This window comes from Ranitomeya variabilis, chromosome 1 (genome assembly GCF_051348905.1).
Source record: "Ranitomeya variabilis isolate aRanVar5 chromosome 1, aRanVar5.hap1, whole genome shotgun sequence".
NCBI classification, from domain to species: domain Eukaryota; kingdom Metazoa; phylum Chordata; class Amphibia; order Anura; family Dendrobatidae; genus Ranitomeya; species Ranitomeya variabilis.
In genome coordinates this window covers 546580205-546606495 of record NC_135232.1, presented here as the reverse complement: position 1 = coordinate 546606495, position 26291 = coordinate 546580205, and the positions used below count along the sequence as shown (strand labels likewise).

The 26291-nt window shown below is 51.8% G+C and overlaps 1 protein-coding gene across 2 annotated transcripts in view; it reads left to right on the top strand.

Annotated features, from left to right (window-relative positions):
- The window catches only part of DENND4B (DENN domain containing 4B), a 69447-nt gene that overhangs the window by 11263 nt on the left and 31893 nt on the right, over positions 1-26291 (top strand). For both annotated transcript variants that reach the window (XM_077255113.1, XM_077255120.1), the window contains exons 2-17: positions 3388-3701; positions 3772-4024; positions 7810-7879; positions 7950-8119; positions 8186-8427; positions 9146-9212; positions 9281-9339; positions 10483-10627; positions 10711-10886; positions 10962-11062; positions 11139-11354; positions 11430-11575; positions 12686-12825; positions 12906-13029; positions 13102-13308; positions 13461-13589. In XM_077255113.1, the coding sequence (XP_077111228.1) occupies positions 3406-3701; positions 3772-4024; positions 7810-7879; positions 7950-8119; positions 8186-8427; positions 9146-9212; positions 9281-9339; positions 10483-10627; positions 10711-10886; positions 10962-11062; positions 11139-11354; positions 11430-11575; positions 12686-12825; positions 12906-13029; positions 13102-13308; positions 13461-13589 (2541 nt within the window). In that variant the 5' untranslated portion in view covers positions 3388-3405. The remainder of the gene's footprint in view (positions 1-3387; positions 3702-3771; positions 4025-7809; positions 7880-7949; positions 8120-8185; positions 8428-9145; positions 9213-9280; positions 9340-10482; positions 10628-10710; positions 10887-10961; positions 11063-11138; positions 11355-11429; positions 11576-12685; positions 12826-12905; positions 13030-13101; positions 13309-13460; positions 13590-26291) is intronic.

Below are 26291 nucleotides of genomic sequence, written 5' to 3'. Positions count from 1 at the left end.
ATAAGCTTGGATACTCTGTACTCTTGCAGCAAGTTGATCCACACGAGAAAACAAACCCTGAACATCCATGCCAGCGCCAAAATCCTGAACCACCCAGAGATTAAGGGGAAAAAAGACAAAACAGACTGCAGAAAAAAAAATGGCTCAGAACTTTTTTTTCCTTCTTTTGAGATGCATTTAATCCATTTTTGGCCAGTTGAACTGTTATGAACTGGTGGTTTAGGAGCAACATGGGACGAGCTCTGGAGGAGGTGGTACCTGTACTGACCGTAGTTCATGAGCTTAACACAACACTAGAAGTAGCCGTGGGATGTTCCTGTCACTCCCTAGACACCTCGTCACAGCCGGAGGACTAACTACCCCTAAAGATAGAAACAGGAAAGCTATCTTGCCTCAGAGAAAATTCCCAAAGGATAGACAGCCCCCCACAAATATTGACTGTGAGTGGAGAGGGAAATGACATACGCAGGATGAAACCAGGATGAAGCAAAGGAGGCCACTCTAGCTAGATAGATAGAATAGGACAGAATACTGAGCGGTCAGTATTAAAAAACTAGAAAAATCCACCACAGAGTTTACAAAAATCTCCACACCTGACTAAAGGTGTGGAGGGTAAATCTGCTTCCCAGAGCTTCCAGCTTAATTGAATAAATCCATACTGACAAGCTGGACTAGAAAAAACATAGAAAGTGCAGAACGATAAAGTCCACAAAATATGGACAGCAAAAGAACCAAGCAAGGACTTATCTTTGCTGAACTGGTCAGAACAACAGGGAAATCCAAGCAGAGATGTGAATCCAACCAGGAACCATTGACAACTGGCACTGGCTGAAGGATAGAGCCAGGCTTAAATAGCCGAGCCAGAATAGACGATCAGTGGAAGCAGCTGCTGACTGCTAAATCCAAGGAGCAGCCGTTCCACTTAAAACCACCGGAGGGAGCCAAAGAGCAGAACTCACAAAAGTGCCACTTGCAACCACCGGAGGGAGCCCAAGAGCGGAATACACAACAGGGGAGGGGGCAGTTTCCCTGGGTGAGCTTGGGTGCGCTGTATTTTTGGGGTGTGGGGTATGGTATCCTTTGGTGCGCTGTATGTTTGGGGTATGAGGGTTTGGTATCCCAGGGTGTGCTGTATGTTTTGGGTATGGGGGAGTGTTATCCCCTTGTTCACTATATTTTTGGGGTGTGGGAAGGGCGGTATTCCCGGGTGCACTGTATGTTTGTGGGGTGTGTGTGGGGGGGCGGTTTCCCTGGGTGAGCTTGGGTGCATTGTATGTTTGGGGTGTGGAGTGCGGTATCTTTTGGTGCGCTGTATGTTTGGGGTATGGGGGTTGGTATCCCAGGGTGTGCTGTATGTTTTGTGTATGGGGGAGTGTTATCTCCATGTGCACTGTATTTTTGGGGTGTGGGGTGGGCGGTATTCCCGGTTGTGCTGTATGTTTGGGGTGTGGGGTGGTATCCTTGGGTATGCTGTATATTTGGAGGGTCTGGAGAGGCATGGAGAGGGGTCACCCCTTGCTCTGTTTTGCCTGGATCAGATAATTTCCCCTGGATCAGATAATTGATGGGGGTGAGGTGGGAGTTGATGACTGGCGTAGTGGGCGATACCCGTCGCTATGTGCCCCGCCCCTTTCCTACTTGTAGCAGGTTCCTTGCAGTGGGGTTGTACTGTTCCTCTGTCTCTGGGTGTATTTTTAGCTGGGGGCTATTTTTAGAGATAACGTCCTAGAAGGGTCTTATCGACAGTGACAGGTGCGGGCTCCATTCATGCCACGTTGTATATCATTCCTGAAATATACTAATGTGCCTCTCTTTGCCCCTGTATAGTCAGCTTGGCACTATCTTGCACCGTCAGCTCTCTGCCCTTGCACTTACACTTGTTCTCATTCTTTCAGATGTGCCTTTGTGCCCAGTACAGACAATTACCCCCTGTGTGCTGTCCCTGGCCTGCCAGCCTCCGGGGGTCACTGTAGTGCAGGTGCCTGTCTGTGCCCGTTGTTGGCAGCTTCTGAACGCTGCTCTGTGTGGGTTCGGCTTCCCTGACTTGTTATTTCCCAGAATCCCCTGATTGTGCAGATTCTGCTGTGGGGTCAGGAAGTAACACACTTCCTCTTTTTATGTCTTCTCTCTCACATTCACCAGCTGCATTTCATCCGGTGTCGTTGCCACCGCACCATCCCCAGCTCTGCCCGCAGCGTCCCTGGCCCTGACCATAACTTTACCAGTCGGCACCATCCCCACCTCTGCCCGCAGTGTCTCCGGCCCTGACTATAACTTTTCCAGTCGGCACCACCCCCAGCCCTGACCATAACTTTACCAGTCGGCGCCATCCCCTGCTCTGCCCGTAGCGTTCCTGGCCCTGACCATAACTTTACCAGTCGGCACCACCCCCAGCGTCCCCGGCCCTGACCATAACTTTACCAGTTGGAACCATCCCCAGCTCTGCCCCCAGCGTTCCCGGCCCTGACCATAACTTTCCCAGTCAGCTCCATTCCCAGTGTCCCTGGCCCTGACCATAACTTTACCAGTCAGCTCCATCCCCAGCTCTGCCCCCAGCATCCAAGCCCTGACCATAACTTTACCAGTCGGCACCATCCCCAGCTCTGCCCCCAGCATCCAAGCCCTGACCATAACTTTACCAGTCAGCACCATCCCCAGCTCTGCCCCCAGCATCCAAGCCCTGACCATAACTTTACCAGTCAGCACCATCCCCAGCTCTGCCCCCAGCATCCAAGCCCTGACCATAACTTTACCAGTCAGCAGCATCCCCAGCTCTGCCCCCAGCATCCAAGCCCTGACCATAACTTTACCAGTCAGCTCCATCCCCAGTCCTGACCATAACTTTACCAGTCAGCACCATCCCCAGCTCTGCCCCCAGCATCCAAGCCCTGACCATAACTTTACCAGTCGGCACCATCCCCAGCTCTACCCCCAGCGTCCCCGGCCCTGACCATAACTTTACCAATTGGCACCATCCCCAGCTCTGCCCGGAGTGTCCCTGGCCCTGACCATAGCTTTACCAGTCGGCACCATCCCCAGCTCTGCCCCCAGCGTCCCCGGCCCTGACCATAGCTTTACCAGTCGGCACCATCCCCAGCTCTGCCCACAGTGTCCCTGGCTCTGACCATAACTTTACCAGTCGGCACCACCCCCAGCGTCCCCAGCCCTAACCATAACTTTGCCAGTCGGCACCATACCCATCATCTTCTGGTCACTGATCTGAGGCCAGAGGGACCTTCAGCAGCCGCCCTGCCACATTTCAGGGTGAGTTGCTGCTCCATTGGCTTGTGACCCGGATTGTCTGTATAGTTTAACTACTCCAATTTCCACTAATAATTTGATGGGAGTTGTGTTCCGCCATGAATGAGTCTGTTGTGTCCCCCCCAGCGCCCATGAGATGCAGCCATGATGGAGGAGGGGCCACCCAAGCTGGTGGATTATTTTGTGGTGGCAGGGTTGACGAGCACATCTCGCCCACTGGAGGAGGAGAATCGACAGAGACCAGCGCGGCCGGCAGAGCTAATCACTGATGTCGCCGTCATCATCCGCTCTCAGGCCGAGGAGGTGCCACATGGATTCACCTGCATCGAGAAGACCCCAGGGGGCCATACGGCTGACCTCAGCTCCAGCTTCATCAGCAACCAGCAGATGTACCTGTGCTACCGCCGCAGCCGGGATAAGACGCCCATCACAGAGCTGGGGTGAGGGTGAACCCCGAGGAGCGTGGATACCATGTCCCAGCGGGTAATAAACTGTGTGTCCTCTTCACAGCGTCCACTACGAAGGAAAAGAGATGCTGCGCCCCAGCTTCCAGGTCATCGACACCACCCCCTACAGTCACTCTGCCAACCTGAGCTCCGGGGCCCCCGGCCATCCCAAGACCTTCCTCATCTACAAGCGGGCACCCGAATCCCTGGGGCTGAACACGCTGGGCGTCATGGACATTTGCATCATCAATCCCAGCAAGGGGGACAGCACTCCGCACACATTCTGCAAGGTGAACCGGAACCTGAACACCAGCATGGTGAGTGCTGACCGCCCTCTGCTGACCCCAGAATAGTGACTACAGCTCTGGAGGTGGCAGGAGGATAAGACACGATCTAACTGCAGAATAGTGACTGCAGCTCTTGGGGTGACTGAACAATAACAGCATAATAGTGACTGCAGCTCTTGAGGTAACTGGAGGATAAGACACTATATAACAGAAGAATAGTGACTGCAGCTCTGGGGGTGTCTGGGGGATAAGACACGATGTAACGGCAGAATAGTGACTGCAGCTCTTGAGGTAACTGGAGGATAAGACAGGATATAATAGTAGAATAGTGACTGCAGCTCTGGGGGTGACTGAACAGTAACAGCATAATAGTGACTACAGGTCTTGAGGTGACTGGAGAATAATACAGGATATAATTTATTATTATTATTATTATTATTCATTTTTATAGCGCCATTTATTCCATGGCGCTTTACATGTGAAATACGGGGCAAATATAGACAAATACATTAAACATGAGCAAAAAACAAGGCACACGGGTACATAAGGAGGGAGGACCCTGCCCGCGAGGGCTCACAATCTGCAGGGGATGGGTGATGATACACTAGGAGAGGGCAGAGCTGGTTGTGCGGCGGTTCAGTAGGTTCAGGATCACTGCAGGCTGTAGGCTTGTCGGAAGAGGTGAGTCTTCAGGTTCTTTTTGAAAGTTTCTATGGTAGGCGAGAGTCTGATGTGCTGGGGTAGAGAGTTCCAGAGTATGGGTGAAGCACGGGAGAAGTCTTGGATGCGGTTGTGGGAAGAAGAGATGTGAGGGGAGTAGAGAAGGAGGTCTTGAGAGGATCGGAGGTTGCGTGTTGGTAGGTACCGGTTGATCATGTCACAGATGTATGGAGGAGATAGGTTGTGGATGGCTTTGTAGGTCATTGTGAGGGTTTTGAACTGGAGTCTCTGGGCAATAGGAAGCCAGTGAAGGGCTTGGCATAGGGGAGAGGCTGGGGAATAGCGGGGAGACAGGTAGATTAGTCGAGCAGCAGAGTGTAGGATGGATTGGAGTGGTGCCAGAGTGCTAGAGGGGAGTCCAGAGAGTAGGAGGTTGCAGTAGTCGAGGCGGGAGATGATAAGGGCATGCACTAGTGTTTTTGTGGTGTCACGGTCAAGGAATGCGCGGATCCGGGAAATGTTTTTGAGTTTGAGGCGGCAGGAGGAGGCAAGGGCTTGGATATGTGGCTTGAAAGAGAGGGCAGAGTCGAGGATCACCCCGAGCCACCGGGCGTGTGGGACTGGGGAAAGTGAGCAGCCGTTGACATTGATGGATAGGTCTGGTGGAGGGGTAGAGTGAGATGGGGGAAAGATGATGAATTCTGTTTTGTCCATGTTCAGTTGTAGAAAGCGAGCAGAAAAGAAGGCTGAAATAGCAGACAGACAGTGCGGGATTTTGGTAAGGAGGTGAGGTCAGGTCCGGATAGGTAGATCTGCGTGTCATCAGCATAGAGGTGGTACTGCATACCGTGGGATTCTATGAGCTGTCCCAGACCGAAGGTGTAGATGGAGAAGAGTAGGGGTCCTAGAACAGAGCCTTGAGGAACACCGACTGACAAGGGGCGAGGTGAGGAGGTGGTGTGGCGGAGGGAGACACTGAATGTCCGATCTGTCAGATATGATGAGATCCAGGAAAGGGCCAAGTCTGTGATGCCAAGAGATGAGAGGATTTGTAGCAGAAGGGAGTGGTCCACAGTGTCAAAGGCAGAAGACAGGTCCAGGAGAAGGAGGACAGAGTAGTGTCGCTTGTTCCTGGCAGTTAGTAGGTCATTGGTGACTTTAGTTAGGGCCGTTTCAGTTGAGTGATGGGAACGGAAGCCAGATTGTAATCGATCAAAGAGGGAGCAGGAGGAGAGGTGAGAGGACAGTTCAAGATGGATGTGTTGCTCCAGCAATTTGGAGGCATAAGGAAGAAGAGATATCGGGCGATAGCTAGACACAGAGGATGGGTCGAGGGAGGGCTTTTTGAGGATGGGTGTGATCTTGGCATGTTTGAAGGATGAGGGGAAGACACCTGTTGTGAGTGAGAGGTTGAAGAGGTGCGTTAGGGTTAGGATGAAGACCGTGGAAAGGTTAGGGATGAGGTGAGATGGGAGCGGGTCGAGCGTGCAGGTGGTGAGGTGTGATCTCGACAGGAGGGTGGAGAGCTGATCTTCTGTCATGGTGGAGAAGCTGGTTTTGGAGGAGCAGGGGTGAGCAGCTAAGAGGGGCAGTGGGCGCTGTGGGCCAAAGCTTTCTCTGATCGTATCGATCTTCTGTTTAAAGAAGGAGGCAAAATCTTCAGCAGAAATGAGAGGGGAGGGAGGGGGTGCAGGGGGACGGAGTAGAGAATTGAAAGTGTTGAAAAGCTGTTTAGGGTTGTGAGACAGGGAGGATATGAGAGATGAGAAGTAAGTTTGTTTTGCGGCAGTGAGCGCGGACTTGAAGCTGGCGAGGGACTGCTTGTATGCGGTGAAGTGGTCAGCAGAGCAGGATCGCTTCCATCTTCGCTCAGCGATCCTGGAAGCCCGTCTCAGTTCTTTAGTCAGGCTGGTCAGCCAGGGCTGCCTGTTGACTGTACGAGTTTTGCTATGCATGAGCGGGGCGGCCGAATTGAGTGTTGCTGTTATTGTGGCGTTATAAAAAGCAGCAGCAGCATTTGTGTCATGAAGGGAGGCTATGTCGGTAAGAGGGAGAAGGGACTCAGAGAGTGATTGTAAGTTGAGATGTTTGAGATTTCTGCGAGGGAGTTCGTGGAGTGGGGGTTGCACACTAGGAGAGGAGAGGGAAGAGAATGTCAGTAGGTTGTGGTCAGACAGGGGGAGGGGTGAGTTAGTGAGATTAGTAAGGGAGCAGAGGCGGGTGAAGACGAGATCCAGCGTGTGGCCATCTTTGTGAGTGGCCTCAGAGGACCATTGAGTGAGGCCAAAGGAGGCAGTCAGTGATAAAAGTTTAGAGGCAGCTGAGGTGGAAGTGTCAATCGGGATGTTGAAATCACCCATGATGATAGTGGGGATGTCAACAGAGAGGAAATGAAGTAGCCATGTGGTGAAGTGGTCGAGAAAGGTGGAGATGGCTAGTTCTGGGGGGCGGTAGATGACAGCAGATAATAGCAGAATAGTGAATGCAGCTCTGGGGGTGACTGGAGGATAACAGCGGAATAGTGACTGCAGCTCTGGAGGTGACAAGAGGATAAGACGGGACGTAACGCCAGAATAGTGACTGCATCTCTGGGGTGACTGGAGGATAACAGCAGAGTAGTGACTGCACCTCTGGAGGTGACAGGAGGATAAGACTGGATGTAAAACAGAATAGTGACTGCAGCTCTGTGGGTGACTGGGGGATAACAGCAGAATAGTGACAGCAGCTATGGAGGTGACTGGAGGATAAGACGTTGTGAATGCAGAATAGTGACTGCAGCTCTGGAGGTGACTGTTAATCACTTCTGCCGTTTGTTCGGGCCGGCTCTGTTGGTCTCTCTGTGGTGTGGGCTGGTTATCAGGGTGGCCCTTTCTCTCACATCTGTCATTCTCTCTCAGTTGGGGCTGTTTCTGTCGCTCTCTGTGGTGTCGGGCTTGTTGTCAGGGCGGCCCCTTTTCTCACTTCTGCTGTTCTCTCTCCCTCAGTTAGGGCCGGCTCTGTCGCTCTCTGTGGTGTCGGGCTGGTTGTCAGGGCGGCCCTTTTTCTGACATCTGCCGTTCTCCCTCAGTTGGGTCCGGCTCTGTTGCTCTCTATGTTGTCTGCCTGGTTGTCAGAGCGGCCCCTTTTTCTGACATCTGCTGTTCCTTCTCCTTCAGTTTGGGCCGGCTCTGTTCCTCTGCTACAAAAAGGCGACGGCTAAGGTGCACAGCCTGGTGTATGAAGCAGGTCAGTCCACATCTAGGGCCTCCGGTAATGGAGGGTCAATAGATTGGGTGTAACCCTGTGTTGTCTCCAGGGGTGATTAGCCGGTTTCCGGAAACGGACAGTGAAATGTTCTCTTTTCCGGAGTTGGTCCCAATCTTCTGTCTTCCGATGGGAGCCACCATCGAGAGCTGGTCGCTGAGCACCAAGTACCACCTGCCTGTCTTCTCCACCTTTGTGCTGACTGGGGCGTCTGGAGACAAGGTGAGCGCCGGTGTGGCCTGGTATGTGTGTCACTTGCCAGAGTAGCTGATCATCTGCTTCCTGCAGGTTTATGGGGCTGCCATCCAGTTTTACGAGCCGTACGCCCGAGAGGAGCTTTCTGAAAAGCAGTGCCAGCGCCTCGGCCTCCTCAGTGTCGTGGACAAGCGTCCGGTGAGCAGCAAGTCTGTCCAGACCAAGAAGAGCATCTGCGTCCTGTCCCGCTGGCCGATGTTCGATGTGTTCCAGAAGTTCCTGACTTTCATCTATCGTTACTCCATCTCGGGACCCCATGTGCTTCCCATAGAGAAGTGAGTAAGACAATAAACATGGAAGAGTGCAGCATGAGAAGCACCAGGTGGTTGATTGAGATGTTTCAATGGAAGGTGGGGGGATTAGCCTCTCGCCTGGAAGGGTTGTGCACCCCTGCATAACTCCGATATCGGACGTCTCCGTGCACTCCTGCGCTGTTGCTCCGGGACCGGTCGTGTGCTGGGCTTCATGGTCTGGTCACGTGGGCCCAGGATCCAGTCACGTGATGCCACTTCACAGGATGTGATGTCACTTCAGGTCCTGTTGCCTGGAGATGAACTCTATGGCCCCAAGCTGCTCCAGCCACAATCCCTCAAGGGGAATGTAAACATTTTTTTGGAAAAAATGTGGTCAATTTAAGGAGCGCTATGGCTATAGAGCACACTGCAATGTATTAGTGGTAAACAAACCTTTTATTGAACCACTACATGTTTTGGCAGCGGACTGCTACCTTCCTCAGGTGGAAGGTAGCAGTCCGCTGCCAAAATGCGTACTGGTTCAATAAAAGGTTTGTTTACCACTAATACATTGCAGTGTGCTCTATAGCCATAGCGCTCCTTAAATTGACCACATTATTTCCAAAAAAATAGAAGTGAGTGGTATCCATCATGGCCGCCAGGTCTTCTTAGGGGGCGGATCACTGACTTCCATAGCTACGGCCCCGCATATCCAGCTGGGGGCTGTAGCTTTTTCATGGACTCGCTTTTCTTTTCACAGACACATATCCAATTTCATGTTCAATGTCCCTTTCCCGTCCCCACAGAGACCTCGCATCCTGATCCAGGTGGGTATTTGAGCAAGGGTGTATGGTGCCTCTCCCTGCCCAACTTCACCCTCCATCTCTCTCTCCAGATGTCTCCGTATGATAACGTTCTGCTCTGCCAGCCGGTGTCCTCGCCCCTGCCCCTCAGGTAAGATGGGGTGCACCTGACAGTGTATGCAAAGCCCCCAGCACAGAGGGCAGTATGCTCATCCAGTGTATGGGGTTCATTAACGTGCCCCTGTTATCAGGATTGTGCACTGTAACTACAGTGTCAGGTCGGCACTGTTATACTGATTACACTGATACCTAGTGATGAAATCCGTCTCGTGGTTGTTGAGTAATTTGTGTTTTCAGTTTTTAGTTAATGATAAGCTAGTGCCCCAGGGCAGCCTGTGGGGGGTCTTCATGTGGTGCTCTGATTAGGTATTCACCAGTATGGCATCTGACAGGTCACTGATCCCTCACTGACCTGCCCTCTAGTTTACATAATAAATATTATGTATATTTAAAAAAATAAATAAATAAAAAATCAGCTTCAGAAGGCAGGAGGATATGTGTGTATATATATATATATATATATATATATATATATATATATATATATATATATATATATATATATATATATATATATATATATATATATATATATATTAAAAAAAATCACCTCCGGCAGGTGGCGGCAGTGCTGCAGCATGGTCGCATGTACTGTATAATGTACATTCAATTATTGTATTTGATGATATACATTTATGAAAAAAAATATTGGTAAGATGGCGCTGCTGGTGCCTACACAGTAGCATGTATCTGCGATTTTTTTTGATGAATATATTTATAGCATGAAATAAAATAATTAAATGCGCATTACACATGTGATCGTGCTGCATCGCCGACGGCGCCTGCCTTCTGAAGCGGATTTTTTTTTAAATATACATAACAGTCATTATGTGAACTAGGGGGCAGGTCAGTGAGGGATCAGTGACCTGTCAGATGCCATACTGGTGAATACCTAATCAGAGCACCACATGATGACCCCCCCCACAGGCCACCCGGAGCACGAGCATGCCATAAACTGAAAATACAGATTACACAACAACCACAAGACGGATTTCATCCCCTGGTATCAGTGTAATCAGTATAACGGCGCCGTCCTGACCTGTCTGTTGTTACTGAGCACAATCCTGATCACAGGTTCCCTTTAAGTCCCCAATATTTGCTTCACCGTCATTTCCCTGCCCAAATATAATGTAATGATATGTCGCCCCCTTGTGACCTGGCTGTGGCATTGCAGCGGGGCCAGTTACGTGACGTTCCTGCAGAACCTGGGCCCGGAGAACGCAGTCACCTTACTTCTGGCTGTCCTGACGGAGCAGAAGCTGCTGATCCATTCGCAGCGGCCGGACGTGCTGACCAGCGTTGGAGAAGCCCTGGTGTCGGTGAGTAGCATCATTCCTGGGCACGGTGGGGGACAGACAAGATGTAGTTTGGATTGGACCCCTTTCACGCCTTGTGTCTGCAGATTATCTTCCCACTCCGATGGCAGTGCCCCTACATCCCCCTGTGTCCGCTCAGTCTCTCCGACGTCCTCTGTGCCCCTGTGCCCTTCATTGTAGGGATCCATTCCAGCTACTTCGACCTCCATGATCCGCCACCGGATGTCCTCTGTGTGGACCTGGACACCAACACCCTGTTCCAGTGAGTACACTTGTAACTTGTGAGCATGAAGGGCCTTACTGACCGCTGCTGATCAGTGACCGTCGCCTTCTCCAGGAGTGAAGAGAAGAAGATCCCGTCGTACCAGGTGCTACCTCGGAAACCCTGCAAAGTGCTGCGCAGCTGCCTGAGCGACCTGCACAAGCAGCTGGACGAGAGTAAGGCTGCCCCTGTCTCCTCGTCCTGTCCCCCGCTGTATCTTCTGCTGCCACTGACCTTCACCTTTTCCACCAGTGTACAATAAGCCCATGGAAGAAGCATCTCTAGAATTTCTACTCAAGGACTACGACCTGATATATGGGCGCCGGACGCAGCTGGAGCTGGATGTGCGCGCCTCCTTCCTGCGCTTCATGGCCTGTCTCTTTAAAGGCTACCGCTCCTACCTGCTGCCAATTACACAGGCACCGTCAGAGTGTACACGTGACTCCAGCAACCTGTTCAACCTGGAGGGTAGGGTCACAGTAGTGGCTGATAACAGGGAGAAGTACTGGAAGTGAGATCATCTGACCTAAATCATTACTGCAGGATTCAGGAAATCCCGGGACCGCGCTCATCAGAAGTTCTCTGCACAGATGGTGAAGACACAGATGTTCATGCAGTTTATTGAGGACTGCTCTTTTGTCAGCGACCGCCAAGCTTCACTGGAGTTTTTTGACAATTGCGTAGAGAAGGTGAGCACCCCCTGTGCCCTTCTTTTTCTTCTCTTGGCATCCACATCCATAACTCCCACTCCTCTCTGTCCCCTACTTTTGCTCCTCAACCCCTCCCCGACTTCTGCTCCTTTCCGTTCCTTGCTCTTGCCCCCTGGCCTCTCCACATTCCTGACTCCTTTCTTTTCACTGTTCCTGCCCCATTGGCCTCCATGTCCCTGACTCCTTCTCCTCTATGACCCCTGCTCGTCTCCGTCCCTTGCTCTTTCACCCCCTGGCATCCATGTACCCGACTCCTGCTCTTCTCAATTCGCTGCTTTTGTCCCCCCGGCCTCCTTGTCCCTGACTCCTGCTTCTCTCCGTCCTCTGCTCTTGTCCCACCGGCCTCCTCGTCCCTTACTCCTGCTCCTCTCCATCCCTTGCTCTTTTCCCCCCTGATGTTCGTGTACCCGACTCCTGCTCCTCGCCGTCCACTGTTCTTGTCCCCCCCGGCCTCCTCGTCCCTGACTCCTGCTCCTCTCCGTCTACTGTTCTTGTCTCACCGGCCTCCTCGTCCCTGAATCCTGCTCTCCTCCGTCCACTGTTCTTATTCCACCGGCCTCCTCGTTCCTGCTCCTCTCGGTCCCTTGCTCTTTCCCCCCCTGGCATTCTTGTACCCGACTCCTGCTCCTCTCCATCCATTTCTCTTGTACCCACGACCTCCTTGTTCCTGACTCCTGCTCCTCTCGTGCCCACACCTGTTTTTCCCTTTGGCCTCCGTGTACCCGACTCCTGCCGTTCTCTATCCACTGCTCTTGTCCCCCCTACCTACTTGTCCCCCCTACCTACTTGTCCCTGACTCCTGCTCATCTCCCACCCCAGGCCTCGGCGTCCCCGACTCCTACTCCTCTCTGTCCGTGGCTCCCCCTCCACAACCCGGCCTCCCTCCATACCTGTCTCTTTGTCCTCTCCATCACCTGCTCCTTCCCCCTTCGCATCCCCGGCTCCTTCTCATGCTCGGCTCCTTCTCCTCTCCGTCCCCGGCTCCTTCTCCGTCCCCGGCTCCTTGTCCTCTCTGCCTCCGGCTCTTGCTTTCCCTGGTGGCTTCTCCATCCCCCTCTCACCCACTCTCCTCCAAATTGTGGGCCTTAGGTGCAGGTTGAGGGGGAGAAGATGGAGGATCTCCACCTGGTGGAGCTGGATGAGTCCCATCGAAGTGAGCACACCGTCTTTATCATGCCGGCAGAGGAACCAATGGACCTAAACGGATCAGAGCCTCCGGCGCTATACAAGTCAGCCATTTGTTTTTGCTTCGTATTCCCCATGTACAGCCCTCCACTGCTGAGACAACTCCGTATGTCTCCCCTCACAGGTACGAGAGTTTCCCTGCTCTCCAAAGAGATTTGTGTGAGCTGCAGCAGGACTCCCTCATGGCGCCACTGAGCCAACTCAAAACCAGTGCCCCTAGCAGTCCGGCCCCGCGACGAACCAAGCAGGTGAAGAAACTGGTTAATGCCGGTAATTTCGTCATCCCCTCTGTTCCTGACCGGCTGCCTTCTGTCTTTCAGGAGATCAAGTCTGCTCAGCGTGTTGCCCATATCTACTCCTCCATGCCCGAGATGTGGGCCAAGTGCCTCCTGGGGCACTGCTATGGCCTGTGGTTCATCTATCTGCCCACATTTGTCAGGGCGACAGTCTGCAAGGTGCGAGCTCTGCAGACGGCATACGACACCCTGAAACAGATGGAGACTAAGAACGTGGTTTTACCCGATGAGGTGAGCGGGAAGGTGATGGTTGGTCGTAAGACCCCAATAAAGTGCGGGCACAGGAGCTACACCACCATCATCCGCAGTGGGTCCCTAAGGCTGCTGCTACATTCCTGTGGCGCCCCCTACGGTCTGTCCTAACACCATATCACCCCCTACAGGTCTGTTACCGTATCTTGATGCAGCTGTGTGGTCAGTACGGGGAGCCGGTGCTGGCGGTGCGGGTCATGCTGGAGATGAGGAAAGCGGGGATCGTCCCAAACGCCATCACCTATGGCTATTACAATAAGGTGCATGATGTGGGAGTGACCCCGCTGTGGTGAGCAGCGTGATATGGCGTTGAGCCTGATGTGGTTCTGGAGCAGTGTGATATGGAAGTGAGCAGCGTGATGTGCTGGTGATCCCAATGTGCTGGGTAATCAGTGTGATTCGGTTGTGACACCAATGTGGTGGGTGAGCAGCGTGATGTGCTGGTGGCCCCAATGTGGTGGGTAATCGGTATGATGTGGTGGGTGAGCAGCATGATGTGGTGACCCTGGTGTGGTACTGGAGCAGCGTGATATGGAAGTGAGCAGCGTGATGTGCTGGTGATCCCAATGTGCTGGGTAATCAGTGTGATTCGGTTGTGACACCAATGTGGTGGGTGAGCAGCGTGATGTGCTGGTGGCCCCAATGTGGTGGGTAATCGGTATGATGTGGTGACCCTGATGTGGTGGGTGAGCAGCATGATATGGTGGTGACCCTGATATGGTACTGGAGCAGCGTGATGTGGTGACCTTGATGTGGTGGTGACCCCTATGTGGTGGGTGAGCCGCGTGATATGGTGGTGACCTTGATGTGTTACTGGAGTAGCGGGATGTGGTGATGAGCCTGATGTGGTACTGGAGCAGCGTGATGTGGGGGTGATCTTGATCTGCTGGGTGAGCAGCATGATATGGTGGTAATCCTGATGTGGTACTGGGGCAGCGTGATGTGGTGGTGATCCCGATGTGGTAATGGAGCAGCATGATAGGGTGGTGACCCCAATGTGGGTAAGCAGCTTATGGTGGTGACCCTGATATGGTACTGGAGCAGCGTTATGTGGTGCTGACCCCGATGTCGTAAGTGAGCAGCGTGCTATGGTGGTGATCCTGATGTGGTACTGGAGCAGCGTGATGTGGGGGTGAGCCCGACGTGGTTCTGGAGCAGTCTGATGTGATCCGTGAGCAGCATGATATGGTGGTGACCCTGATGTTATGGGTGAGCAGCATGATATTGTGGTGACCCTGATGTGGTACTGAAGTAGTGTGATGTGATGGCGAGCCTGATGTGATGGGTGAGCAGCATAATATGGTGGTGACCCTGATGTGGTACTGGAGCAGCGTGATGTGGGGGTGACCCTGATGTGGTGGGTGAACAGTGTGATATGGTGGTGACCCTGGTGTACTAGAGCAGCGTGATGTGGTGGTGACTCCATTGTGGTACTGGAGCAGTATGATGTGGCGGGTGAGCAGCATGATATGGCGGTGAGCAGCATGATATGGTAATGACCCTGATGTGGTGGGTGAGCAGCATGTTGTGGTAGTGATCATGATGTAGTACTGGGGCAGCGTGATGTGGTGGTGAGCCTGATGTGGTACTTCAGCAGCGTGATGTGGTACTTCAGCAGTGTGATGTGGTGAGCCTTCTGTGGTGGGTGAGCGGCGTGATATGGTAGTGACCCTGCTGTGGTACTGGAGCAGCGTGATGTGGTGTGGTGACCTTGATGTGGTGGTGAACCTGGTGTACTGGAGCAGCGTGATGTAGTGGTGACCCCATTGTGGTACTGGAGCAGTCTGATGTGGTGGGTGAGCAGCATGATGTGGTGATGACCCTGATGTGGTACTGGAACAAAAGGCGAAGAGAAAAAAAGCAGTCTAAAGTCCAATTATATTCAAAATAGAAAAACAATCTTTATTAAGATTAAAAGGTAGACAGAATAGCAGGGAAGGATCCCTCATAGTATTCTCAGCAAGCATAAATAGGGTGCAAACAGGTGCAGATGTAAATATCCATTATTAATAGTGATGTACCAAATTGACAGAATAATGCAGACCTGGCTGCCACTTAATATAACTTATAATACCCACAGTCATTGTTTAAATAATGGTACATACCCGTATGGAAGAAGTGTAAAACACACCGCACTCACTGCTGCGCCCTCCCCGACGCGCGTTTCGGCTTAAATGCCTTTTTCAAGGGGTGGTGGTGGTGACCCTGATGTGGTGGGTGAGCAGCATGATATTGTGGTGACCCTGATGTGGTACTGGAGCAGCGTGATGTGGTGGGTGGGGAACGTGATATGGTGGTGACCTTGATGTGTTATTGGAGCAGAGTGATGTGGTGGTGATGAGCCTGATGTGGTACTGGAGCAGCATTATGTGGTGGGTGAGCAGCATGATATGGTGGTGACCGTGATGTGGAGGGTGAGTAGCATGATATGGTGGTGACCCTAGTGTGGTACTGGAGCAGCGTGATGTGGTGGTGACCCCGATGTGGGTGAGCAGCATGATATGGTGGTGACCCTGATGTGGTGGGTGATCAGCATGATGTGGTAGTGACCCTGATGTGGTACTGTGGTACTGGAGCAGCGTGATGTGGTGGTGAGCCCAATGTGGTACTGGAGCAGTCTGATATGGAGGATGAGCAACATGATATAGTGGTGACCCCAATGTGGTGGGTGAGTAGCGTGATATGGCGGTGACCTTGATGTGTTACTGGAGTAGCGGGATGTGGTGAGCAGCATGATAGGGTGGTGACCCTGATGTGGTACTGGAGCAGCGTGATGTGGTGAGCAGCATGATAGGGCGGCGACCCCAATGTGGGTGAGCAGCATGATATGGTGGTGACCCTGATGTGGTACTGGAGCAGCGTGATGTGGTGAGCAGCATGATAGGGTGGTGACCCTGATGTGGTACTGGAGCAGTGTGATGTGGTGGTGAGCCCGATGTGGTAATGGAGTAGTCTGATGTGGTGAATGAGCAGCACGATAGGGTGGTGACCCTGATGTGGTGGGTGAGCAGCATGATAGGGCGGCGACCCCAATGTGGGTGAGCAGCATGATGTGGTGGTGACCCTGATGTGGTACTGGAGCAGCGTGATGTGGTGAGCAGCATGATAGGGCGGCGACCCCAATGTGGGTGAGCAGCATGATATGGTGGTGACCCTGATGTGGTACTGGAGCAGCGTGATGTGGTGAGCAGCATGATAGGTTGGTGACCCTGATGTGGTACTGGAGCAGTGTGATGTGGTGGTGAGCCCGATGTGGTAATGGAGCAGTCTGATGTGGTGAATGAGCAGCATGATAGGGTGGTGACCCTGATGTGGTGAATGAGCAGCATGATAGGGTGGTGACCCTGATGTGGTGGGTGAGCAGCATGATGTGGTGGGTGAGCAGTATGATAGGGCGGCGACCCCAATGTGGGTGAGCAGCATGATATGGTGGTGACCCTGATGTGGTACTGGAGCAGCGTGATAGGGTGGTGACCCTGATGTGGTACTGGAGCAGTGTGATGTGGTGGTGAGCCCGATGTGGTAATGGAGTAGTCTGATGTGGTGAATGAGCAGCATGATAGGGTGGTGACCCTGATGTGGTGGGTGAGCAGCATGATAGGGCGGCAACCCCAATGTGGGTGAGCAGCATGATGTGGTGGTGACTCTGATGTGGTACTGGAGCAGCGTGATGTGGTGGGTGAGCAGCGTGATATGGTGGTGACCTTGATGTGTTACTGGAGCAGCGTGATATGGTGGTGACCCTGATGTGGTGGGTGAGCAGCATGATATGGTGGTGACCTTGATGTGGAGGGTGAGCAGCATGATATGGTGGTGACCTTGATGTTTTACTGGAGCAGCGTGATGTGGTACTGGAGCAGCGTGATATGGTGGTGACCCTGATGTGGTGAGTGAGCAGCACGATAGGGTGGTGACCCTGATGTGGTACTGGAGCAGTGTGATGTGGTGGTGAGCCCGATGTGGTAATGGAGCAGTCTGATGTGGTGAATGAGCAGCATGATAGGGTGGTGACCCTGATGTGGTGGGTGAGCAGCATGATGTGGTGGGTGAGCAGCATGATAGGGCGGCGAACCCAATGTGGGTGAGCAGCATGATATGGTGGTGACCCTGATGTGGTACTGGAGCAGCGTGATGTGGTGAGCAGCATGATAGGGTGGTGACCCTGATGTGGTACTGGAGCAGTGTGATGTGGTGGTGAGCCCGATGTGGTAATGGAGTAGTCTGATGTGGTGAATGAGCAGCACGATAGGGTGGTGACCCTGATGTGGTGGGTGAGCAGCATGATAGGGCGGCGACCCCAATGTGGGTGAGCAGCATGATGTGGTGGTGACCCTGATGTGGTACTGGAGCAGCGTGATGTGGTGAGCAGCATGATAGGGCGGCGACCCCAATGTGGGTGAGCAGCATGATATGGTGGTGACCCTGATGTGGTACTAGAGCAGCGTGATGTGGTGAGCAGCATGATAGGTTGGTGACCCTGATGTGGTACTGGAGCAGTGTGATGTGGTGGTGAGCCCGATGTGGTAATGGAGCAGTCTGATGTGGTGAATGAGCAGCATGATAGGGTGGTGACCCTGATGTGGTGGGTGAGCAGCATGATGTGGTGGGTGAGCAGTATGATAGGGCGGCGACCCCAATGTGGGTGAGCAGCATGATATGGTGGTGACCCTGATGTGGTACTGGAGCAGCGTGATAGGGTGGTGACCCTGATGTGGTACTGGAGCAGTGTGATGTGGTGGTGAGCCCGATGTGGTAATGGAGTAGTCTGATGTGGTGAATGAGCAGCATGATAGGGTGGTGACCCTGATGTGGTGGGTGAGCAGCATGATAGGGTGGCAACCCCAATGTGGGTGAGCAGCATGATGTGGTGGTGACTCTGATGTGGTACTGGAGCAGCGTGATGTGGTGGGTGAGCAGCGTGATATGGTGGTGACCTTGATGTGTTACTGGAGCAGCGTGATATGGTGGTGACCCTGATGTGGTGGGTGAGCAGCATGATATGGTGGTGACCTTGATGTGGAGGGTGAGCAGCATGATATGGTGGTGACCTTGATGTTTTACTGGAGCAGCGTGATGTGGTACTGGAGCAGCGTGATATGGTGGTGACCCTGATGTGGTGAGTGAGCAGCATATGGTGGTGATCCTGATGTGGTGGGTGAGCAGCATGATTTGGTGGTGACCGTGATGTGGTGGATGAGCAGCATGATATGGTGGTGACTGTGATGTGGTACTGGAGCAGCGTGATGTGGTGGTGAGCCCAATGTGGTACTGGAGCAGTCTGATGTGGTGGATGAGCAGCATGATATGGTGGTGACCCTGATGTGGTGGGTGAGCAGCATAATATGGTGGTAACCCTGATGTGCTACTGGAGCAGCGTGATATGGTGGTGACCTTGATGTGGTGGTGAGCCCGATATGGGTGGGTGATCAGCATGATGTGGTAGTGACCCTGATGTACTGGAGCAGCGTGATGTGGTGGTGACCCCTATGTGGTGGGTGAGCAGCGTGATATGGTGGTGACCTTGATGTGTTACTGGAGTAGCGGGATGTGGTGATGAGCCTGATGTGGTACTGGAGCAGCGTGATGTGGGGGAAGAGCCCGACGTGGTTCTGGAGCAATCTGATGTGGGTGAGCAGCATGATATGGTGGTGACCCTGATGTGGTGGGTGAGTAGCATGATATGGTGGTGACCCTGAGGTGGTGGGTGAGCAGCATGATATGGTGGTGAGCAGCATAATATGGTGGTGACCCTGGTGTGGTACTGGAGCAGCGTGAGGTGGTGGTGAGCCCGATGTGGGTGACTAACATGATGTGGTGGTGACCCTGATGTGGTGGGTGAGCAGCATGATATTGTGGTGACCCTGGTGTGGTCGGAGTTGGAGTTAGTTTTGGTTGGAGTCGGAGTCAGTAGAAATGTACCGACTCCAGCTTTAAAAAAAAATGTATTAATATTTCATAATTGAACTTTCATATGAATTTTATAAATGTTACTCAAATATATACATTCTATCAAACTATGAACAACAGTGATAAGCAGTTCTGCTGGAGATAGACATTTCTTACTTCTTGTGTGTCAGGGTGTGTGCACACGTCAGGATTTCTTGCAGAAATTTCCTGAAGAAAACCGGAAATTTTCTGCAAGAAATCCGCATTTTTTTTTTTTGCGTTTTTTCCCCGTTTTTTTTTAGTATTTTGCAAGCGTAATTAGCTTGCAGAATGCTAAAGTTTTCCAAGCGATCTGTAGCATCGCTTGGAAAACTGATTGACAGGTTGGTCACACTTGTCAAACATAGTGTTTGACAAGTGTGACCAACTTTTTACTATAGATGCAGCCTATGCAGCATCAATAGTAAAAGATAGAATGTTTAAAAATAATTAAAAAAAATGGTTATACTAACCTGCAGACAGCCGATCTCCTCATCGGCTTCCGTTCCTATAGATGGTGTGTGTGTGTGCAGGACCTTCGATGTCGTCACGGTCACGTGACCGCGACGTCATCGCGGTCATCGCAGGTCCTTCACACACACACCATCTATAGGAACGGAAGCGGCAGCATGCACCGCTGAGAGGCGGGAAGACTGCGGGGGCCATCGAAGATGAGTATATGACTATTTTTTTCCATCATACATGACGGCACCACGAGAGAGGGGATCCGCCCATCAAGGACAGGAAACCTTCAAGATAAAAGGGGCGGCTCCTCTCTCCACATCAGTTGGTTTCCTGTCCTTGACGGGGAACCCTCAAGATGGAAGACGTCTGATGAAGACAGAAGAGGATGCTGGGGCCTGGGTCTGGTGGATTTGGGCAGGCGCTGGTCTGCTGCACCCGTCGCCAGGTACCCGTAGTCGCCTCGGGGGTCAATGTATACCATGCCCCCCCTGAGCGAAGCATGGCCACAGCCCGCGAGGCGAACGCCCGGGTGAAGATTCTCCACGGGGGCCGCAGGTGCACTCTCCCCCCCTGTCGAGTTAAAAAATCCTGCTGTCCACGGGGGTCACCTTTTGGTGCCCCCCCCTGTTGACCAAAGGTGGCCATGCAGTCCGTGAGGCACATCGGTGCCCGGGCTAGGTAAGCTCCTTGGAGGGGTTTGGGGGCCCTCCCTGTCGAGCGTGAAAAGCAGGTCTTCCCCCCTCCCTCCTTCCTCCTCCCTGGCAGTACCTGATGCTACAGGGAGATGAGTGCGGCAAGCATGGAGCGGTGTCCGGAGCATTAAGGGGACATCTGGCGTTGGAGGTGAGTGCGGCGCTGCCTCCTGGAGTCTGTGGTCTGGAATTCCTGGCGCTGTGAGTCCCTTCTCAGCCGGCGTCGGGTGTCGGAAATGGTGGGTACGCGCGTGCTCACGATACCCGGCGGCAGCACTCGGAACTTTTCACAGGGGCGAAGGGGAAGGGGGACCGAAAGAGGCGGCGCTCACCGGAAGTAGTGTCCGGATGCGCGCCTGGAACAACAGCAGCGCGCACCAGAAGTAAGGTCCAGGTACGCGCGCAGTGCTCTGGCAGAGGCAGGATCAACCAGGTAAATGGTGGATATAAAAGCGCGCGCCTGAAGTGGTTGCCAGGTGCGCGCTTAGACATATGTATATAGCACAGGGTTGGGCTGACAGCTGAGGCGCAGGATCAACCAGGTAATTGATTGCATCACATGCACCGGAAGTGGTGCAGGCACGATCAGCCAGGTAATCAATCATGTTTAATGAAACGACCAATAATGGCAGGATCAACCAGTTGATCCATTAAAAAAAAAAAAAAGAGTGAATCTATTTAAACAAGCCAGTTGCGCTGCCCTGTGTCACTAAAACCAGGTCAGGTTGAAGGTGACTACTCTTGTTGCGTGGTGGTGTGTATAATGGAGAGCTTTTCACCAGAGCATTTGATGCCACAGCAAGAGGTGCAGGAGAGGTGGTCTCGCTCAAGCGAAAAGAGCCAGATCCGCCATGGCAGCAGCAGAAGCCGCTCGGACAGCGTACGGACGAATCGCCATGCCAAGGAGGGGTCCCTAGTCTCAGTGGGAGACACGGAGAAAACCAGCCAACCTCCGGATCCGGTACCCGTACTTTGAAAGCGTCCGAGTGGTGAGTGAACTGCGAGAAAGTCCAGCACGCTAATGTCTGTTCTTTTCTCTTCTCTTATCTCCGTCTCTCCCCTCTTTTCTTACATACATTGCGGGGTGGCGTATAGGAGGTCCCCAAAAAGTATAAGGGAAAAACTAAAAATAAGGAGTGTCCCTTATGTAAAAAGCCTTTAAAGACATCTTGGGGTAAAAGACTGTGTCAGGAGTGTATCAACAGGACGGTGGCGGAGGAAACACCCTCCTTTACGGACAGCCTAAGATCTCTCATCCAGTCCGAAGTCTCTAGGTCCGTAAGGGCATTACAGACAGCTGACACAGAGGCCAGATCTAGGGACAGATCCAGCCCTTCAGTAGGATCCCAAAGAGATTCCTCGGGGTCAGAGCAGGATTCAGATACGGCCCGCTGCTCTGATAGTAGCTCAGGAGGAAGACACTTTTCCAGCAGAGGCTACGGATAAGCTTATTAAAGCTGTTCGCTCTACCATGGGGCTGGTAGATGAGAAGGCCAAAAAGACAGCCCAAGAACTTATGATCGGTGGTCTACAAAATTAAAAACGGAGGTCATTCCCTGTTAATGAACAGCTACAAGAACTAATATAAAAGGGAATGGCAAAAGCCAGAAAAAAGGTCCCAGATAACCACCTCCCTAAAAAGAAGGTATCCTTTTGAAGAGGAGGCGTCCTTATCTTGGGACAGAGCCCCAAAGATTGATGTGGCAGTCTCAAAAGTTGCCAGGAAATCCTACCTGCAATTCGAGGACCTAGGTTCTCTAAAAGAACCTCTGGATAGGAAGGTGGACAGTTCCCTGAAGACAGCTTGGGAAGCCTCAGCAGGAGCATTAAGGCCAGCTATCGCGGCCACTTGTGTAGCCAGATCCCTTAAAATCTGGATAGACAACCTGGAGGAACAGGTAGGACAAAAGGTTCCCAGGGAGGCTATCCTGGAGGCAATACCAACCATGAGAGCAGCGGCTGTGTTTCTAGCTGAGGCATCAGCAGACTCGGCTAGGCTGGCAGCAAAATCAGCAGCTCTAGCCAACACAGGACGCCGTGCCGTATGGCTTAAATGCTGGCCGGGAGATACTCAGGCGAAGATGAAGCTTTGCTCTTTGCCTTGTGAGGGGAACTTCCTGTTCGGACCGGCATTAGACGAGGTATTGGAGAAGGCCGGTGATAAAAAGAAAAACTTTCCAAAACAGCCCTTTCGTCGCTCCTTTCGGAGAGGCCAGAAATTCCGAAGGCAGCAGTACAGAGACCGAGACAGGAGCAACCTGGACAAGCGACCCAGGGGAGGAAAGGGCTTCTATTTTGGCAAGTCCCTCAGAGACACCAAAAAACTCTCCCAGTGACGGTCCTTCTCAGGTGGGAGGGAGGCTCTCTCACTTCCTTCCAGCCTGGGAGAGGATCTCATCCAGCATATGGATCCGGCAGATCGTAGGATCAGGCCTAAAACTAAAATTCCACCACTGGCCTCCAAGAAGATATATGCAGACTCCGGTACAGTCCTCCCAGGAGAAACAAGACAGTCTGGAGGGGGAAGTAACATCACTCCTAGACAAGCACGTCTTGGAAGAAGTTCCTATAGAGGAAAGGAGGGAAGGATTTTATTCCCCTCTTTTTCTCATAAAAAAAACGGACAACTCTTGGAGGACCATAATAAATTTAAAAGGCCTCAACAAATTTCTTGTAATACCATCATTCAAGATGGAGACCATAAAATCAGCGGTGAAGCTTCTATATCCCCAGTGTTACGTGTCCGTCCTCGACCTCAAGGACGCTTATCACGTCCCAATCAGACAACAAGACCGTCGGTTTCTCAGAGTGGCAGTTCAGATGGGGTCCCAGTTGCGTTACTTTCAATACAGGGCTCTGCCCTTTGGGATAGCAACAGCCCCACGGGTATTCACAAAGCTGATAGCAGAGGTCACAGGACATCTCAGGCCATGTGCACACGTTCAGTATTTTTCGCGTTTTTTTCGCTATAAAAACGTGATAAAAACGCGAAAAAAACGCTTACATATGCCTCCTATTATTTTAAGTGTATTCCGCATTTTTTGTGCAAATGTAGCCTTTTTTTCCGCGAAAAAATCGCATCGCGGAAAAAAAAGTAACATGTTCATTAAAATGCGGAATTGCAGGGGATTCCGCACACCTAGGGGTCCATTGATCTGCTTACTTCCTGCACGGGGCTGTGCACACCATGCGGGAAGTAAGCAGATTATGTGCGGTTGGTACCCAGGGTGGAGGAGAGGAGACTCTCCTCCACGCACTGGGCACCATATAAGTGGTCAAAAAATAAGAATTAAAATAAAAAACAGTCCTATACTCACCCTCGATGTCTTCCCGCCTCCACTGCACACTGCCGTTCGGTTCCTGTAGCTGGTGTGCGGCGAAAGACCTGCCGATGACGTCACTGTCCTGTGATTGGTCGTGAGCGGTCATGTGACCGCTCACGTGACCGTGACATCACGGAAGGTCCTGTGCGCACAGACCAGCTATAGGAAGAGGAGCCGGACGCCGGTGAGGAGATGTCTGGGTGAGTATAAGCATTTTTTTATTTTTTTTATTATTTTTAAACATTCTATCTTTTACTATAGATGCTGCATAAGCTGCATCTATAGTAAAAAGTTGGTCACACTTGTCAAACGCTATGTTTGACAAGTGTGACCAACCTGTCAGTCAGTTTTCCAAGCGATGCTACAGATCGCTTGGAAAACTTTAGCATTCTGCAAGCTAATTACGCTTGCAGAATGCTAAAAAAACGCGAAAAAAACGGAAAAAAAACGCAAAAAAAAAAATGCGGATTTCTTGCAGAAAATTTCCGGTTTTCTTCAGGAAATTTCTGCAAGAAATCCTGAACGTGTGCACATACCCTCAGAGAAAAAGACACTCTGATAATTCCCTACTTGGACGACTTCCTGATAGTGGGGAATAACTTTTCTCATAGTCAGGAGCAGGTCAGGATAGTGATGGACACTCTACAGACACTGGGATGGCAACTAAACCTCAAGAAGTCCAAGCTAGAGCCAGGAATGGTCCAGAATTTCCTGGGGATAACGGTAGACTCCGTGGCACAGGAGTGTCGCCTCCCAGAAGAAAAAAAGGAAAAAATCAAACAGATGATTATGTCCACATTAAAAAAGTCGGAAATGACTTTAAGAAGAGCCATGTCGGTGTTAGGGTCCCTAACCTCCTGCATACCGGCAGTAAAATGGGCCCAGTTCCATGCAAGAGAACTGCAATGGTGTGTGCTGCAGAACGACCTGGAACTTCAGGGGCAGCTAGAGCAGAAGCTCACTCTCCCACTCTCTGTGCTCCAATCTCTCAGATGGTGGTTACAGATAGTCATCCCCGAGAGGAGTTCCCTGGACATTCACAGCCTCCAAGGTAATCACAACAGATGCCAGTCCATGGGGGTGGGGAGCTCACTCAGACACACTATGGGTCCAAGACCCCTAATGGGCTCAAGAGGAGAAAGATCTATCCTCAAACGGGTGGGAGCTCCTAGCAATAGAAAAGGCGCTAGAGAGGTTACTTCCACACTTGGCAGGGCATCATGTGACAGTCCTATCGGACAACCGAACAGCGGTCGCATACGTGAACCACCAGGGAGGCACCCACTCTCGGGCACTGATGCACATAACCACAAGACTCATGTCTCTAGCCGAAAGGCACTTCCTTTCATTATCGGCCCTGCATATCCGAGGTGTGGACAACATAAAGGCAGACTTTTTAAGCAGGAACCACTTGAGGCAAGGAGAATGGTCCCTAAAAAAGTAAAAAAGTCAGTTTTTCAACGGATAGTGCACATGTGGGGAAAACCCAGGGTAGACCTCTTTGCCTCAAAAGCCAACAGAAAAGTTCAAAAATTCTGCTCCCTGAACCCAGCAGACAGGCCGTTGGCAGTAGACGCCTTCAGCATAGAATGGACGTCAGGACTCCTGTATGCCTTCCCACCGATATGTCTAGTTCCAGCAGTTCTGAGGAAGATCAGGGAGGACAAGGCCAGGGTAATTGTCATAGCTCCCTTCTGGCCGAAAAGACCGTGGTTTTACTGGCTGAGAGTGATGTCAGTGACGGACCCGTGGGTTCTCCCGGAAGACCAGGACCTTCTAACGCAGGGTCCCTTCAACCACCTGCAGAACTCCGGGCTTCATTTGACAGCCTGGCATTTGAGCGGTCGTTACTAGAGAAAGAAGGGTTCTCAGCTGGGTTAATATCCACCTTGCTCAGCAGCAGAAAACCGGTAACGACCAAGATCTATGGGAGAATATGGAAGAAATTCCTCTCCAGCTCAGGGCCAATACGGGAAGGGGAGGTCGCAATAGTGGCAATACTGGAGTTCCTGCAAAAGGGCTTAGATCTGGGGTTAGCTGTTAGTACCCTCAAAGTACACATTTCAGCCTTAGCAGCCCTATTCAACTGTGACCTGGCGGGCAATAGATGGGTGATGAGGTTTATCTGAGCCTGTAGTAGAGCTGACTCTGTTCCATCCCCTACTCCTCCAAAATGGGATCTAAATTTAGTATTGACAGCTTTAACAGAAAGCCCCTTTGAGCCTTTAAATACAGCATCTGATAAAGTACTGACATTAAAGACAGCTTTGTTAGTGGCCCTTACATCGGCCCGTAGGGTGGGGGACTTACACGCGTTGTCAGCTGACCCCCCTTACACACAAATCATGGACGATAGGGTTGTATTAAAATTAGATCCAGCATATCTCCCCAAAGTGGTATCGAGATTTCATAGGGCTCAGGACATAACCCTACCCTCTTTCTGTCCCAATCCTAGTAACAAGAAAGAGGAGAGACTCCATTGCCTAGATGTCAGGAGATGTATCCTGCAGTATTTAGAGAGTACAAAATCCTGGAGGAAACAGAGGGCTTTATTTGT